The sequence below is a fragment of the Andrographis paniculata genome, unplaced genomic scaffold, assembly GCF_009805555.1.
Source record: "Andrographis paniculata isolate CXL003 unplaced genomic scaffold, ASM980555v1 Contig46END, whole genome shotgun sequence".
NCBI lineage: Eukaryota > Viridiplantae > Streptophyta > Magnoliopsida > Lamiales > Acanthaceae > Andrographis > Andrographis paniculata.
In genome coordinates this window covers 776,305-795,416 of record NW_026137580.1, presented here as the reverse complement: position 1 = coordinate 795,416, position 19,112 = coordinate 776,305, and the positions used below count along the sequence as shown (strand labels likewise).

At 35.7% G+C, this 19,112-nt stretch overlaps 2 protein-coding genes across 4 annotated transcripts; one reads left to right on the top strand and one right to left on the bottom strand.

Annotated features, from left to right (window-relative positions):
• The first annotated feature begins 212 nt into the window (after positions 1-212).
• LOC127252361 (histone H3.3-like) lies at positions 213-3,170 on the top strand. The gene is made up of 6 exons (XM_051276516.1): positions 213-299; positions 390-429; positions 560-687; positions 1,848-1,922; positions 2,301-2,376; positions 2,868-3,170. The coding sequence occupies exons 1-6, from the start codon at positions 213-215 to the stop codon at positions 2,921-2,923; spliced, it is 462 nt and encodes a 153-aa protein (XP_051132473.1). The 3' UTR covers positions 2,924-3,170.
• Positions 3,171-7,655: 4,485 nt separating this feature from the next.
• LOC127252322 (putative anthocyanidin reductase) lies at positions 7,656-9,404 on the bottom strand. 3 transcript variants are annotated; one of them, XM_051276445.1, is made up of 5 exons: positions 9,230-9,402; positions 8,968-9,125; positions 8,586-8,831; positions 8,119-8,492; positions 7,656-8,043 (listed from the first exon to the last, which is right to left on the bottom strand). In XM_051276445.1, the coding sequence occupies exons 1-5, from the start codon at positions 9,354-9,356 to the stop codon at positions 7,863-7,865; spliced, it is 1,086 nt and encodes a 361-aa protein (XP_051132402.1). In that variant the 5' UTR covers positions 9,357-9,402; the 3' UTR covers positions 7,656-7,862. The 3 variants fall into 3 exon arrangements, with proteins under 3 accessions (XP_051132402.1, XP_051132401.1, XP_051132403.1); XM_051276444.1 differs by having other exon boundaries at positions 8,968-9,128; positions 9,230-9,401; XM_051276446.1 differs by having other exon boundaries at positions 7,915-8,032; positions 8,968-9,128; positions 9,230-9,404.
• Positions 9,405-19,112: the final 9,708 nt, after the last annotated feature.

The window sequence follows — 19,112 nt, the reverse complement described above, 5'->3', positions numbered from 1 at the left end:
CGTAGTCTGTAGTTCCTTGCATATCGACTAGTGATGAATCCGAATGCGTTATATTGATGATTGGTTGGGCCGGGCCATCGATGGCCGGCGTACATTGAGGCTGCAGAGATTTCATGGAGCGAGAAAATTGTTCCCATTCAGTTTATGCATGATTTACAGTTTCCGCGGGGGTCCGCTTTCGACGGCGACCAAACTTTTGAAAAACAGTAGCCATGGCGAGAACTAAGATGGCCGCCCGCAAAAGCACCGCCTCTGCCCGGAGATCCTCTGTAGGCGCCTCTGCAACTTCAACTCCTCGGGTACCATTGACGAAATAATTGTTCGAGTTTAATGCTTACTGGATTTGATCTGTTATTTTTGATATACGATGTTCGTCATTCCTTTTGCAGTCATCGGCGCCGAAGACCATCCCGCGCGCTACTCCATCATGTAAGTTGCTCTTACTCGTATAAATTTGTTCTATCCGTCGTGCATTTATCTTCTCTATTAGTGTTGCTAATGAGTTTTACCATGCTCACTTCAATTAACTTCGCTGAAGATGATGATCTAATTGTTTCAGCCAGTAAGAAAGATGGTCAGCCACAGAAAAAGCGGCGAAATCGGCGGGGTACAGTGGCTTTGCGCGAGATTCGAAAATACCAGAAGTCTTGCAACCTTCTACTTCCTGCGGCTCCATTTATCAGAACTGTAACGTCTCACACCCATGCATATTCTTCAATATATTGACTGGAATTCATGCTTTAGGCTAATAATAGGATTGAAGAATTCATGAAATTCGTGTTGATTACAGTCTCTTGAAGACTGAAATCTGGATGATTGTGCTGTTGGCTAACTAACTGAAAGGCTAGGGTTAAAATTTTTGTAGATATTGTAGACTAGGTTACCCTTACATTAGGTTAATTATGAATCATTGGAGTCACCAAATGAGCTAACTGTAAGGCTAATCATCAAGCCATCTATATACGACGTCTATATTTCTTTAAGTGCAATCTTCGTATCCGTAGGTGATTTTGAAAGAAAACTCAACATCAGAAGTAAATCACAATACTGAATTGAGAACGCAAATGCATTCCAAAAAACAGTGAATGATTGTTTGGTAGTAGTAAATGCTGCCACACAAAACAACTGAATCTTATCTAATTCTCCCCAGCTAGCAGCCAATGTCTGTCAGGTGTTACAATAAGCTATTCCTTGAGATTGGGTTTAAATTTCCTATCTACTACAAGCTTTTTATGTAATTAAGTTGAGACATCTTGCTGAATTATGTTTTGATCCGTATCTGCAGTCTGTATAAGAATCTTTAGCTAGTGGTGACAGCATTTTCAGCACCCCATTTTTGTTCAGAAATTAGGTTCCTAATGTAAACTAAGATCTGTTTGTTTCTGTAGTAAATCCATGAATAATATATATCCTACTGTATTAATCCTATCCACATTTAGGCTATGTATATAGCCAACACTTGCTCTTTTGGTTATGCCTGTCTCTCTAGCCAAGCCTTTTTCTTTAAACAAAATATCACAGTTAAGGCCCTAGGCTACAGATATCTTCGATCACCAAACGGTTTTCCTTGTTAATTTGTTCTTGTTGGCTGTGGACTATTTATACTTTATAGACAAATTACGTTCTGGAATGAGATAGTTCTAGGCTAAATCAAGGCATGTTATATTCATGTAAGCCTTGTTACAAATGTTAAATTTTGTACAGATAGCAGCATACATGTTCCATGATTCTCATGTATCGACATGTTTAAAGATTTGCCCTGTGACAGTTTTTGGAGCACAGCTGCTTGTAGTTGCTTATCACTTCTTCAAGAAATTTAAACCACTATCCACTGTAATGTATAGCAGGTTAAAGAGATTAGCTACTCTTATGCACCGAACATTGGACGATGGCAAGCCGAAGCCTTGGTGGCCCTTCAGGAGGTATACAGCTTTAAAATATCTTTCTTTGTTTGATTGCTCTACAAATTTTGGTTTGAACCACAAGAAATCATGTAACATGGCTCCCTTTTATATCATTATTATCACTTTGATTTATGTATATTATATATTGTGTATGCTCTTGCATGCGCATCCTTCACCTAGCTTTTTGTGTTCACTTATATAATTAACATGCATTTTTATGTCTTTAAGTGATCTGCAAGCCTGTTCCCTGCATGGTTAAGTGCTTATTGTATCATGAGATTGTAAAGATATTAAAAAACGAAAAAGAAATAACAGACAGGTCCACATTTTGGCTTTTTGGTTCTGCTAAATCTCACTCTCACCACCATTTTTGCTTCTTTTGACTTGCTGCTGTAGGCTGCTGAGGATTACATAGTTCAGTTGTTTGAAGAGGCAATGCTATGTGCCATTCATGCAAAACGTGTGACCCTGAGTAAGTTACTCCTTCAATTCATCTAAGTTATAAACCTATAGCTAGACTAGGTAATTTGCATAGAATTCTCTCAAGTTTACTTATGGATGGATCCACAATTATATGGATGGATCCACAATTATATGGGAACTTTCTAGCTTTCAATGCTTCAAAAAGGAGATCAATTGAGCTACAAGCATTGAATCTCCTAATGTTGCTAATAGGGCTAAGTAGTCGATAAACAATACAAAAACTTCTAGGTTTGAGTCCAACATCGGCTCCAATCACTTCAATTATTCACACTAACCTAATTACATAACCCTTTTCACTTCATATTCTTTCATTAATTTTATGATGCTCTAAATGATATTCTTCAACTTATTACTGTTCTATCGATTTCTCATGCTCTATTATAATAATCGGTTATTTAATATGGTAGACTGTCTAAACTTGCCTGCCTAATTTCTCAAAAGTGTTCGCAATTATTCACCCCTTGGCTACTTATTGTTCAGTGAAAAAGGATTTTGAACTCGCCCGGCGAATTGGAGGTATAGGGAGGCCCTGGTGACAATATCCCACTATTCTTATATCATTCAAGGTGTTGCCACCCATTCGAACCACCTCTCCTTTGGTTTGGAGGCATCCATTCAACATACAAATTTAGCAGCAACATGTAAATATCACTGTCGGTAGAAAACACCATTGTAGTTGTAATACTAACTTGATTCCCCCAAACGGCATGGTGTCGTAGGTATATTTGTGTTATTAAATCTATGATGAGAATCAAGGCTCATATCGACTGCACAAAGTTGAGCTGGGAGACAGAATTAACATTGTACATGCATTGTGATATCGATATGTATGCATTTTTCATTAGTCAGTGTTGCTGCGCCAAGTTGGACATTCCTGCTAATGGCGCAACTGACGCAGTCATCTAAAACCCTTTGCCAGCCATGTATGTATTTGAAGCCCTTGTCAGGAAGCAGATTAGATCCTCACTTGGTTCCATATTCGGGGCTCTCTTCCAAATGCCTTTAATTCATATATAGATCATATTGTTAATTAGCATATGTAGATGTATGCATTGGCTTTTATTTGAATTTGCAATGCTAACAACTTGCTCTTTCCTCACGCTGAATTCAGGATACTTGTTCGGGTAGTTTCCAGCAATCTCCCTAGTCGAGATGTAACCGTTGGTGCACATAAATCGACCTTTCATTGAAGCCTGGCTCAAGCAGAAGATGTGGGCATTGACCCTATCCTCAATATGGACTATCGGGATTGTTGGGGGACTCTTGTTTTTGGATATATGATTAATGGCTGTGTTTCTCTAACAGTTCAGCTTTTAGGTGAGATGGTTATTCTACATCTGACATGGTATCAGAGCCTAGTGTAATGTGTCTGACACGCCCGGCGCCTAGGCCACGCCCGTGCTGAGGCTCAGGCCAGCCGTCCCTTGTGCACAACACGCCCGTGATATACCATACAATATGGGAGAATCATGCGGAACACGTACCTACGCCAAGATATAGGTCATTAGTCGGCGACAGGGGCTTGCACACAGGGGATGGACTATGGCCGAGAACCAGGGGCGGGAATGTCAGCCTGTGACAAACTCCCCCACTTCAAGTCACAAACGCCCTCGTGCGACGCTACTTGAGTGCATTGACGTTGTTTCTTGCACACTCAGCATGCCTCAAACATTACTCCGTCAACCCTTTTTCCTACATACCCTTCTTTTTGTGTTCACCAACAGCCAGCGAGGTCTTTTTGCCATAATCCATATGCAACCCAAATTCCGCTGCGCATCTCCACATACCATCCGGGACATCCTTTAATGCGGCTTGTGCGATTTTGGCCCGATGATCGTCCTTAATGTGGTTTTTCCCTCACGAACAAAGCTCGGCCCTCTTGGCCCTTTCAGCAATATGGAGCATACTCTCCCTCCTTGGGATGTCCAGTTATCTTAAGACATGCTCTTCCTTGATGTGCTCGGCAACGTTGGACTGTCTAGTTACCTTAGGACATGATCATCCTTGACGTGCCCCCGACATGCTCCTTCTCTCGAGACATGCCCACTTTGTCGCTTCGTTCACCACCAACGTCAAGGTCCGCTCTGATACCATATGTAACGTGTCGGGAAGCTGACACGCCCGGCGCCTAGGCCACGCCCGTGCTGAGGCCCAGACCAGTCGTTCCATGTGTGCAACACGCCCGGATATACCATACAATATGGGAGAATCATACGGAACACGTATCTGCACCAAGATATAGGTCATTAGTTGGCCGTACATGACATGGACTCGCATTGATGATAAAGAGTAAGAAATAATCAGATATGAAATTAGAGAAGAAAGGAGAATTTGCATTTCACATGCAGGACTTTGCTCAATTGACAATGGGGGATCTGGACATGAGAGGGATTAAATACAATTGATGGAATCTAATAAATGGTCCTATAACAAATCAGTATAACAAATTAACAGACTAATGTACACGTGTATAGTCATATCTAGATTTATCCATAATCTGTATCACCACTTAAATTCATTCCTCTGTTGGACCTCCTGCTTCTTGAGTATATTGTTGAATGGGCTTGTTGTAGATGACTCAAGTAACAACTTCATTCATCACGCACACATGGGACGGACTATGACCGAGAACTAGGGGCGTGAATGTTAGCCCGTGACACTAGGCAAGGTCTCGAGTTCGAGCTTTTAGGTGAGATGGTCATTCTGCATCTGACATAGTATCAAAAAGAGCCTAAGCTATGTTTCGAATTCGAGTCCCGCCCGTCCCTATTTGCGGTATATGCATGTGCAAGTTTCGCATACCTTATTTGCATCTGAGGGGGCGTGTTGGGAAACTCCTGTTTGCGTATATATGATTAATGACTGCGTTTTCCTAACAATTCGAACTTTTAGGTGAAACGATCATTCTGCATTCGACAGGAATCTTCGCAAGCAGCTCTTCCAAAAAATTCAGGAGTTTGAGAGATGAACCATTGTTGGTGAGGTGTGCCAAGAGCATGTTCAAGCTTATAGACAAGTGTGCTATATCATAATCCAACATATTGAAATACTCTGTATCATATGCATAGTTTGTGTTATAGATATTGATAGATAGACGGATACAAATACACTATATATTATATGGGTCGAAAAATATAAATAATTGATGAATTTATACTATAGTTGAAATATTTATATTTTCGTGTATTTTATTGTTTCATTTATATGGCAGTTATTATTTTTATATTTTACTTACTAAGAATTATTTATTTTTGTAAAACAAAATATAATTAAGGTTGAATATTATTATGTAATTATCTTTAATAAATTTATTTATTGTAGGATAATCGTTTAATTATTTAATTGATAAGATTTAATTTTTGAATAAATTAAATTCGAAAATTTTGAAACCAATAAATATTCGGTAAATTGAAATGCATGAAGATTGTATAGTGGTTATTAATAGTGTGATTTAAATATATGAATTCCGGTAAACTACAGATGCGTGCCACCCTTTTGAACCAAATAATGACACGAAGAATACATGAGTATGAGTTCTGTTTCAGGTTCAAACATCGTAGTCGCGGTTGTGGGCTTAAGTTTGACATGGTCTATTATGCTCAGGAAGTGTCCGCACTTACCAGAGATAACTTACGGCAGATAGTTAACGTTCCGACATTTGTCGTTTTAGTTTATCCAAATCAAAATTTTTTATTTCTTATTTTTATAAAAAGTAACTTTCAACTACATATAAAAATATTTCTACTTTTTATTTTTCTTATTTTTACTTTTTAAAGGTAATAAAGACATTATATTACTTTATTATACTACATGCCTATAAAATACTATCTCCGTCCGACTCTAAATGTATGCGTTGATTTTTTAATATTAATTATTATATCAAAATATAGTATAAAAAAATTGTAAAAATATTTCTATTAGTGTCTAATACTACTAATAGAATGACATTTATACAATTTTTTTTTACAAATATAAGGATATTTTTAATGTTAAGTACAATAACGTAAAAGGTAAATGTGACCCTTAGAGACGGATGGATGGAGAGAGTATTAATTTATCATGCAAAAGTCAAATAAAAAATTTACCAGTGGATGAAGTAAGTAAATAATAACAATAAAAATAAAAGCAATCAATCTAAGGAAAAACCCCAATAATTATGAATATTTGTTACAAAATACAAAACTTATAATATGGAATTAATCTCATTAATATTATAGAAATACATGGTGGTGGCTACAGCGTTGATTCAACACTGTACTGACAACACACCGCAGCACACGGTGTGCGCTTAGACAACATACGGTGTTACAACAGGCCGCACATAATCTGCATTTATATAATACAAATACAACACATGAACTAACATTACATGCTTAAGTTTTATACAACACAAGTAATACTTGATTTTAGCACACCACATATTGTTATATAGCACACTTGTAATTATGAATCAACAACACAAATACAACATATGAATTGATAGCATATGCTATAGTTTTATACAACACAAATACTAATTGATTTCAGCACACTACTGTTATACAATACACTACAATTATAAAGCAAATCACCTGTCATCATGTTGTGTATAATAAGATTGTGTGCTGTTTTTATATATTACGGGTGCTGACCCTAACCGTTCCCACAAATACATAATATTCAACTTACAATACAAATACTCCTTCGCTCCCACTCCAAACGGGTTTTTTTAAAGTTTTGTATTAAACTAAAAAATAATAATATTTTATTAGTTAGTAAAAGTGAAAATACAAAATACCCCTTTTGTCTCACTCCAAATAAACTTTTTGAGATTTTGTAATAGATTAATAAATAATATTTTACTACATTTGTCCGACTCTAAGGGTCTCATTTACTTTTTGCGTGTTGATATTTGAATATTAATTATTATATCAAAATATAGTATAGATTAAGGAAAAATTGCAAAAATACTTTCATTATGACATTTGTACAAAAAATTATATAAATATAAAGATATTTTTAATATTAAATACAATGACGGAAAAGGTAAATGCGAATCGTAGAGATGGATGGGGGGAGTATCAGTTAATAGAAGTATGTAAGAGCTCTTGATACTTTTGTGTTTTGACTTTATGCATAAATAAATTATATGTATAATAATATGTTTGTAATTTAATTAAAAATTAAAGATATTTTGATATTAATATTGATTATTTTTATTAGAATATAAAAAATAATTTTAAATGAAAAAAGACGAAAACTGTAAAAATAAAATAAAAATTGTTTGAATTGAGACAAAACACTTATTGCTTATATTGAACACGTGCCGATTAAACTTCAATCATACACTGAAAACAATGCGTATTAATTATGTCGCCACCAAGAACTGCATGCATGCATATGAATCATTCAACGTTGTTTGGCCACAGCACCAAGTTTTTTATTTTACCCACACACCGACACAGTTATGACGACCAAACCTTAACCTCAACCATGCTAAAGAGATGACTCAACCTTAACCTCGGCGGAAACAGCACCAAGTTGAACATTCCTAGCGATGGCGCAACTGACGGAGTCATCCAAAACCCTTTCCCAGCCATGTACGTATTTGAAGCCCTTATCAAGAAGCAGAGTAGACCCCCACTTGGTTCCATGCTCACGGCCCCCTTCCAAATGCCTTCAATTCAATTCATTCATTCATTGGCATTTTAATTTGAATTTGAATTTGCAATTTGCAATGCTAACAACTTACTCTTTCCTCACGCTGAATTCAGGATACTTGTTGTGGTAGTATTCCGCGATCTCCCTATTCGAGACGTAACCGTTGGCGCACAAAAATCGACCTTTCATGGAAGCCTGGCTCAAGCAGAAGATGTGGGCATTGACGACATCCTCAATATGGACTATCGGGATCTTCGCGAGCAGCTCTTCCAGAAAATTCATGATGTTGAGAGCGAAAACATTGTTGGTGAGGCGCGCCAAGATCAGGTTCAAGCTTCCCGGCAAGTGTGGATGAAGCGTATCCCCGCCTACAAGGCCACAGGCAAGCGTTACTACCTCCATGTCACTGTCGCCGAAGCTGCTCAAGAGTCCCTTTTCAGCCAGCGTCTTTGCCGTAATATAATCCTATATATATATTGAAATTATCATATGCATATTTTGTTTTTTTAGATGTGTATACAGAAATGAAATGTTGTTGAATTAATTGTTACCACCCACCCTGAAAAAGTCGTTTTCATGAGGAATGGAGTGAAGAATGTTGGTAGCAGTGGTTGACCAGCAAGTCTCATCTATGAAATCATTGAACTCTTGGCCCCCGTTCCCGTCGTCCATCGTCAACTTGATGGGTGAAGCAGCCGTTGCAGAGGCCGTGTAGACAAGGCGTTTAACTGTTCCGGATCTGATGCAAGCCTTTGCTATGCTAAGATCAGCTTCAACCGCAGCATCCACTGCTGCATTCTTGTCCTGTTTATTGTCCATATATATATATATAATAATAATAACCAACCACCCAATTAAGCTGCAATCGATCTTTAGGAATGAACTGAACCACCCACCCACCCAGCTTGCTAGGTAGGTAGGTAGCTACGTACGTACGTACCTCGGGGGCGAGCATTGGCGTGGCGACATGGAATACAAAGTCACAGCCCTGAATGGCTAACTCTAATCCCTCATCTGGTTTCAACATGTCTGCCTCGAATAGCTTTAGCCTTGTTTCTGCCCCCTCAAAGCTCTTCAACATATCAACCTTCCACTTATCTTCTACAAGTTCATACAGTATATATATATATATATGAATGTATATATGTGGTGAAAAAACAATAAGATGATCGACAATGAATATTTAGTTTAAATGAGAGTACCCAAATTCCTTAGGGTTGCATGAACGGTAAAGCCTTCACTCAACAGCTTCTTCACCAGAGAAGAAGCAATGTAACCGCTGCCTCCCGTCACACACACCCTACTACTGCTACAGAACTTTTCACCCATCTTTCGATCTCTCTATTGCAGTTCTTAATAGATAGATAGATAGCTAAATATGGGAGATGGATATTTATATTATTTCAAGTTAAAAAGATGTGGCTGGTATTTGTTTTTCATTTTTTAAATATATATATATATAATTTGAAACCTTAGACAAGCAGGCAAATAATGCAAGGCAGCGGTCCGTAAGAAATGCACTGGAGGTGCGAGAGTTGGACTTGTGTGCCCAGACAACAATTGTGACTAATCAAACATCTAGTATTACTTTTCTTCATAATGTTAGGATATATTATCCCATCAAACTTTTCAATTCCGACCTTTTTGACTTGAATGAATACCATGAGCTTCCGGTAAATCCACTCAAACATGTCAATAATAGGCAAGTCCCTTGCCTCCATAATATATCGATTAAAAGTCTATACATATTGTTCACAATTACTTCGCTTTTGTCCGCACTGGAAAAAAAAGACCCTGCCCAATGATGCTATCTAATGAATGTCGTACCTAAGGATTTGCCTCAAAAAAATTTCATGCTCCTTTAAATTGAATGTCAAAGCTGCCTTACAAAATAAACGCTTTAAAATTAAGGTATATATACTGTGCGCAAATAAAATATGTTCCCCACCGGTGGAACTCGCTAAAAAATTGCCTACACTAAACCTTTCTGCCCGAAAGATATGAATACCGAGTCGCTTATTCTTGCCTCACCCATAAAAGCCGTTTTAAAAAATAATCCCATTCCGTACTTCTCTATCTCAATAAATGCAAATGTCAAAGGGTATATATTACTAATGCACTACCAGACCCAGAATTTTGTGAAATAGCCTCGAAAATTAATTATTTTGGAATCAATTCATAAACTGAAAAAATATATATTATTACTAATATATTTTGATGGTAGGGTTTTGACATCTGAATTACCTATTTTGCCCTTGTCCAAAATGCCGATGGTAGGGTTTTGACAACTGGATTATCTATTTTGGCATTGTCCAAATTTCCTTTCACCCGACCTCCGTATCGGTCGTCTCATCTTTTTTCTCCCAACTTCCTTTCGTCCGACCTCCGTGTCTGCCATCTCATATTTCTTCCCCCGACCTCCTTTTGACGGAGCCGTGTCATCTTTCTTCTGCCAACTTCCTTTTGTCCAACCTCCGTGTCTGTCATCTCATCTTTCTTCGTCCGACCTCCCTCTGCCATCTCATCTCTCTTCCGCCAACTTTCTTTTGTCCGACCTCCGTGTCTGCCATCTCATCTTTCTTCGTCCGACCTCCCTTTGCCATCTCATATTTCTTCACTCGACCTTCTTTTGATCGACCTCCATATCGGCCGTTTCCTCTTTCTTCGTCCGACCTCCTTTTGACCGACAGACCAATCTAGATACTAACTGGTCGCTAGACCAAACGACTCATTGGTCGCCCAATCAAGCGACCACCATCTAGTCCCTTCAATCGGCTGAACAACCATTCGTCCAGACGATTCATTGGTCGCTCAATCAAGCGATCACCATCCAGTCCTTTCAAACCGAGCGACCACGATCCGGTCCCTTCAAACGGCCGAACAACCATTCGTCCAGACGATTCATTGGTCGCCCAATCAAGCGACCACCATGCGTTCCCTTCAACCGACTGAACTACTGTTTGACAAAGTGACTGCCCAATCGATCAGGCGACTGACAGGTCGCTTAATTAAGCGACTAATTAACAGACATTTCTTTCAAATGGGCCCTTAGAAGCCCACTTTCCTCTTGCCCGACCTCCGGTTCTCTCATCTTTCTTTGTTCGACCTCCTTTTGACCGACCTTTGTATCGGCCGTCTCATCTCTCTTCCCCGACTTCTTTTTGTCGGACCTTCGTGTCTGTCATCTTATCTTTCTTCGTTCGACCTCCTTTTGACCGACCTCCGTATCGGCCGTTTCATCTCTCTTCCCCCGACTTCTTTTTGTCGGACCTCCTTGTCTGCCATCTTATCTTTTTTCGTCCGATCTTATCTTATCCGACCTCCGTGTCTACCCTCTCATCTTTCTCTTCCCCCGACTTCCTTTTGTCCGACCTCCGTGTTTGTCATTTTATCTTTTTTCGTCCAACCTTATCTTGTCCGAACTCCGTGTCTGCCCTCTCATCTTTCTCTTCCCCCGACTTCAAAAATTGTACTCAAGGTAATACTATATTTCAAAAAAGAAAATTATATTGGAAAAACTCAAATAAAAAAAAATAAATAAATAATTATGTGATCAGTTTGAAACATCCCCAGAAAGCTTAGAAAACAAAAAAATAGTGGGACCAAATATATAACACAAAATTATTTGATTAATAATAAAATGATGACTGGATTAAATAAATAAATATATATATACACATATACGTACAATTTAGGGTGATAAAAAAAAATGGCTTTCCTGGATGTATTTATACGATCATTTGGATTTTGAGTTGAGATTTAAATAGTAAAAATTTTGAATTTGAATAGTTGTATTATGTAATGTAAATAGGTGTTGATGTGATGTTTTGAATATAAAATTAATTTCTAGTATAATATAAAAAATGAAAGATAGATGTTTGATTGATATTTTTTAAGGAAAAAAATAAGATAAATAGTGTATTTAAAAATCCAATACCAAAACAAACACATCCTTAAGAAGATTTGCCCAGATTTGGTCGAAGACCTTATTACACACTTAGGGTGTGTTTGTTTGAGGGTTTGGATTTTGGATTGGGATTTGAATAGTAAAAATTTTGAATTTGAATAGTTGTATGATGTGATATAAATAGGTGTAGATGTGATGTTTTGAATGTAAAATTGAATTTTTAGTATAATATAAAAAATAAAAAATATGTACTTAATTTGATATTTTTTTGATAAAAAAATTAGATGAATAGTAAATTTAAAATACAATCCTTTAAACAAACACACCCTTAAAATAAATAAATAATTACTGTGTATTATCAATTCATCATGTCAAAATTAAAATATTAATTATTAATTAAAATATATTACTTAATTCCACACTTTTGAAAAACAACACTTTTAATTTTCAAACTACTCCCCATAACCATAAATTTTAATATTCACCCCAATGGTCAAGACAAAAATCTAATCTAATATATATATTTTGCGTTGAAAATTTGTTGCCACGTGGCAACACATAGTTTTTTTTAAAAAAAAATTCTTTGTAGGTCTCACCAACGTTTTTTAATTTTTTTAAAATTTTTCTTTGTAGGTCCCACCATCACTTTTCCTATTTTTTAAATTTTTCTTTGTGGATCCTACCACAAATATATATTTTTTAATCTTTTTCTTTGTGGATCCCACTATTTAAATAGTAAAAAAAGAAAAGAAATGTAAAATAATAATAATAATAATATAATATTATTTATTTTATTATTTTAATAATAAAACAACTTTAATCTAATAACAATTATGTATAACAATGTGGCCTTATTTATGTGTTATTTTTTTTTAGATATATGTAATATTAGAAAGATATATATATATTAAGAAGATGATAAATTAAATTTTTGGTAATAACATATAAAATAGCCAATATAAATATATCGTTTAATATAGGATAAACAAGTAGATTATACACTATTTTTTAGTTTTTTCGTTGATATGTTATATTATCTGAGCATAAAAAGACTAAAAAATAATGATAATAAAATTATGGGTGGATAATTTTGTAATATAAATGAGTTATGCATAAGTTAATAGATAAAAATACAGCATAATATCCCTAATGAAAAAATTATTTTATAATTTAATTATATTAAAATGACAGTGACAAGTTAATGAAATTTTGACTTTAACTCTGATAAGCTATATCTTAAATTTTCTACCGACACAATTTTCAACTGAATTAGATTAATTTTAAAAATTGATTATAAAAATATAAATAAATACAAATAATATTATAAATAAATATTATTTTTGCAATATTTATATTTAATAGATAGAATTCATCAATTTCCAATACTTAAAATATTAAAAATTAATCGTGGTAAATATTTTAATTTATTAAAATGATTCTCATATTAAAATATTATATATTTAACAACAACAATTAATTTTCACCCTTCAATAAAATTTATATCTCCCCGTGCATAGACCTCTACGCTAGTAAATTAAATAAATAAACATGCATGCACTTGAACTTAATTCACTGCACTATATATATATATATATATTAATTATTAATTAAAATATATTACTTAATTCCACACTTTTAATTTTCAAACTACTCCCCCTAACCATATATTTTAATATTCACCCCAATGGTCAAGACAAAAATAAATTAAATAAATAAATATGCATGCACTTGAACTTAATTCACTGCACTATATATATATATTAAATTAAATTAAATAATTTATCATTTCTCTTGTGATTGTATTTATATATATATATATAGATTATTATAAGTACAAGGAACGTTCCATTATGTGCTGAATAATCAGAGATCTACAGGATATGATAGATTATCATTTAATTAATTAATTATATATTAAACTGCTGGAGATTGGAATGGACACCTGAAAGCATGCAAATATATTTTATTATTCCATTATCTAAACTAATTAATTAATATATTTGGTCTAGCGATTAGTTAATTCTTTGGTTGCCCAATCAAGCTATTACCTGGTCCTTTCAATTGGCTGAACAACCATTCATTCAGACGATTCATTGGTCGTCCAATCAAACGATCACCATCCAGTCCCTTCAAACCGAACGACCACGATCCGGTCCCTTCAAACGGCCGAACAACCATTCGTCCAGACGATTCATTGGTATCAAGCAACCACCATGCGGTCCCTTCAAGCAACTGAACTACTGTTTGATCAAGTGACCGCCCAATCGATCAGGCGACTGACAAATCGCTTAATTCTAATCAACAGACCTTTCTTTCAAATGGCCCCCTAGAAGTCCACTTTCCTCTTGTCCGACCTCCGGTTCTCTCATCTTTCTTCGCCCGACTTCCTTTTGACCGACCTCCGTATCGGCCATCTCATCTCTCTCTCCCGACTTCCTTTTGTCAGACCTCCGTGCCTGCCATCTTATCTTTCTTCGTCCGACCTCTTTTTGACCGACCTTCATATCGGCCGTCTCATCTCTCTTCCCCCGACTTCCTTTTGTCGGACCTCCTTGTCTGCCATCTTATCTTTTTTCGCCCGACCTTATCTTGTCCGACCTCCGTGTCTGCCCTCTCATCTTTCTCTTCCCCCGACTTCCTTTTGTCCGACCTCCGTATTTGCCATTTTATCTTTCTTCGCCCGACCTTGTCTTGTCCGACCTCCGTGTCTGTCATCTCATCTTTCTCTTCCCCCAACTTCCTTTTGTCCGACCTCCGTGTTTGTCATTTTATCTTTCTTCGACCGACCTTATTTTGTCCGACCTCCGTGTCTCCCCTCTCATCTTTCTTCTCCCGACCTTATCTTGTCCGACCTCCGTTTTTTCACAGATTTCCTAATCACAGGTTTCTCCCGAAAAACCCATTTCTTAATAACACTTGGGCCGTTTGGCTTGTATTCAGACCCATTTAAATGGATCGAGATTTTTCATTACTCCCTCATTTTTTTTCTATTATGTATATTCACATCGAATATACAACTACACTGTCTTTTCTTCCATACCGATACTGCGATTTTGCATATACAACCTCATTATATTATATCGCACCCGCGCGGCGTAGCGCGCTGCAGGTACTAGTATATATATATATATATAGTAAAAGTATCAAATTATTTAATTTTTGTCCCCGAAACTTCCAGACTATTTAAAATAGTTTAGAATTTTCAAAAACTACGTTAAATACTATATATTTATTATTATATTGAATGGTTTCAAACTTTTTTAACATTTATATATATATTTTTTATTTTAATAAGAAGGTTCAGAAAAATCTGAAGGTATTTCAAGTAGTCTTCAAAGTTCTAAAATTTTATTATATATGTATATTATTTTAAATAGTTTTGAAAATTTCAAACTTATTAAATACTCCATCCGTCCCGACTATCGTGTTTCGTTTACTGTAAACACAAAAATTTAGGATGAGTATAATTAGTAAATAATTAAAAATGTATTAATAAAAATAATTATTTTATAATAAAAATAATTTTAAATTAAGATTAAAATAATCAATTAGTCTAATTAAAATTTTAAATAATTATAAATTAAAAAATTTAATATGTTATTAAAGTGTATAATTCTTTTAAAAAAGAAAAGTGATAAAATAAATGGATTGACAGAAATGAAAAGGTGGAGACTGTAAGTGGAACAGAAGGAAATGAGTAGTTTGGTGGTAAGATTCTCAATAAATAAGGGTGTGTTTCTTTAGGGGGGTTTTGGGAAATTTGGGTTTGAGTTTGATTTTTATTTGAATTTTTAATTGAGTTTGAATTTTTATGTTTATTTCGTATTTAGGTTTTGCTGGGTTTGTAGAGTTTTGATATGATTGATTTGATGAGTAATAAATATAATAATATAAATGTGTATTAATTTGTATAATTTAATTGTAAATTTATATTATATCTATATATATTTCTACATTTTTATTTATCTGTATTATAAAATATTTTATTTTCTACAAAATAACATATATATATATATTAAATTACATATTATAAAAAATTAAATTTATAATTATAATTTTATAATCCAACTGTTGTAACATAACTTGTTGATATTCTTCAGTAAACTCACCAGTAGTAAAACTTGTACGTCCAGATGACACTTGAATTTCGGCTGGTAACACAACATCTTGTCAAAAAGTGAGTTGATATGGTAAGAACCCCATAGCGGAACTTCTGCTATTCCTGTGTACCCATAAAGCCCGAGATAGCAACAAATGCCACCTTCTTGGGTTCCCCTCAACCATCTTCTTTACAATTCCAATAATAATCTTATTTGCCGCCTCTGCATGCCCATTAGCTTGGGGATAATAAGGTGAAGAATGGTTTAGCCGAATACCAAACTCTGCCAAGAAGCTTAGAAATTTCTCCCCAGTGAAAACCAAACCTTGGTCGGTGGTTATAGAATGAGGAATACCATACCTATAAATGATCTGATTCAATACAAAATCTATCACCTCCTTTTGATCCACATTTTTTAAAGCAACCGCCTCGACTCATTTAGTGAAATAGTCTGTTGCAATCAAAGTAAAACAATGATGTTTGGACGAAGGAGGATGCATTTTACCAATGATGTCCATAGCCCAAGATTTGAAAGGCCATGGTTTTACCATAGCATGCAATTCAGTGACTGGCAAATGATTCAACTGTCCATGCTTCTGACATTCTTGGCAGCCTTTGGCGAATTGTATACAATCTTCGAAAATCTTTGGCCAAAAGAAACCCAAACGATGAATAGCCCATCTCATATTCAAACCTGCCCGATGAGCTCCACAAATCCCACTGTGTACTTCTTTCATGACTTCCAAAGCCTGTTTAGACCCTAAACATTTCAAAAGTAATCCTTCGAATGTCCTTTTGTATAAGACTCCTTCTATCAACTGGAATCATAGAGCCTTTAAACGTATCCCTATCGATACATTCGCTCCTGGATTTTGTAGATACATGATAATTTCGGTTCTCCAATCGGTCTCATCTTCTGTTTCCGATTCGAGCTCCGCACATATATCTTTCGGGACTCCTTTACAAGCTTTTTGGGATAAATCATCTGCAAGTTGGTTTTCCTTCGTTGGGATGAACTCAATTATCATCTCAGAGATTTTTGATAACAAACGGCATACAATATCCCTGTATCTGCGTAAATGAGAATAATTGCAAACATATTGTTTGTTTACCTGGTTGATTACCAATTGAGAATCTCCTCTTATGATCACCGACTGAGCATTCCTGACTATTAAGGCTTCCAAACCCAAGATTAAAGCTTCATACTTTGCCGAATTATGAGTCACGGCCTCTAATTGCAAATGTAATTTGATCATTTCGTCATCTGGCCCTTTCAATAAAACCCCTGCACCCGATCTGCTTCTAGAAGTAGAACCATAAAAAAACATTAACCAATTTCGGGTACTTACATAAGATATGCATCCGGTCTGCTCCTGATTATACCCCGAAAAGTCTGCCAAAAAATCTGCTATTGTTTGACCTTTGACCGCCTTCAAAGGAGGATGTTGTAAATCAAAATGAGCCAATTTAATGGCACATTTCATAAGTCTGCCCTGCATGGTAGGTCTTTGCAAAATTAATTTGATAAGATCTACCTTTGAGATAACCTTTATTTTCCTAGGCAGCATATAGTGCTCAAGTTTGGTGCATGCAAACACCAATGAGTAACACATTTTTTCTGGCATAGTGTAATTTAATTCTAGTCCTGTGAGGGTCTTACTCAAGTAATAAATTGCCCTTTCCTTTCCATCATCACCATCTTGTGCTAATAAACAACTGACCACTTTATGAGTATTTGCCAAATAAAGTTTGAGAGGCCGACCTTCTTTGGGGGGTATTAACACATGTGGTTGACTCAAGGCTTGCTTTATAGCTTCTAAAGTTATCTGCTGATTTGGTCCCCAATCGAAAATATTCCCTCCAGCCTTTAACAATTTAGTAATTGGCCTGACCTTTCCTGCAGCATTAGAAATGAACCTCCTTAGATAATTCACCTTTCCCAAAAGACTTTGTACTTCCTTAACCGTTTTGGGAGGTCGGGTGGAAAAAATTGCTTTGACTTTATTGGCATCGATCTCAATCCCCTTTTCATGTACCAGAAATCCTAAGAAACTTCCAGCTGATATACCGAAAGTACATTTAGTTGGATTCATTTTCAACTTGTACCTCTTCATTCGTCCGAAGGCATCTTTCAAGTCTCTCAAGTGTTCCTCGAAACTGGAAGATTTGACAATAACATCATCAATATATATCTCCATAGACTTGCCAATAAGATCATGAAAAATTGAATTCATGGCTCTTTGATAAGTTGCCCCTACATTCTTTAAATCGAATGGCATAACCGTCCATTCGTAAATACCTAAAGCTCATGGAGATCTGAATGTTGTCTTATGAATGCCTTCTTCTGCCAAAAAGATTTGGTTATATCATGGAGATCAGACTAAGGATTTTATGTCCTATTGCTGAATCAATTAGCATGTCGGCCATAGGCATCACATATTCGTCTTTAGGGATGGCTATATTAAGGTCCCTGAAATCAATACATATCCTGATCTTACCATTCTTTTTAACCACTGACACAATATTTGCCAACCATTCTACATATCGGCAAGGCCGAATGAAACCTACTTTGAGAAGTTTCTGGATTTCCTCTTTGATTTGAGGCATCAAATCAGGACTCATATGCCTCGGAGGTTGTTTGTAAGGTTTAAAACCTTCTCTAATAGGCAACCGATGCTCTATCAGACTTCGTTCTAAACTAGACATTTTTGAATAATCCCAAGCTATACAATCAATATTGTTTTTGATAACCTCAAGCATCTTTACCTGTTGCTCTTCAGACAAAAACCACTTATATTTATTATTTTTGGAACCAAGTTGGTTCCTAAATTAAATCCAACAAAGGGTCTTGTGCTGAAAAGGCTGGTTCTGTCTTCTCTAACAAGTCGAGCCAACGAAATTGTTCATCCTCTTGGAAATGAACATCATAAATCTTTTTAATTTTTTCTGTTTTTTCCAAAAGCTGATTTAAATAAAACTGATTAATAAGTAAACTACAATCTTCTAAATTTGTACTATTCATAAAAGATATATTATATAATAGATTTGGCTTCCTTATGAGCCATACGATAAATTTGTT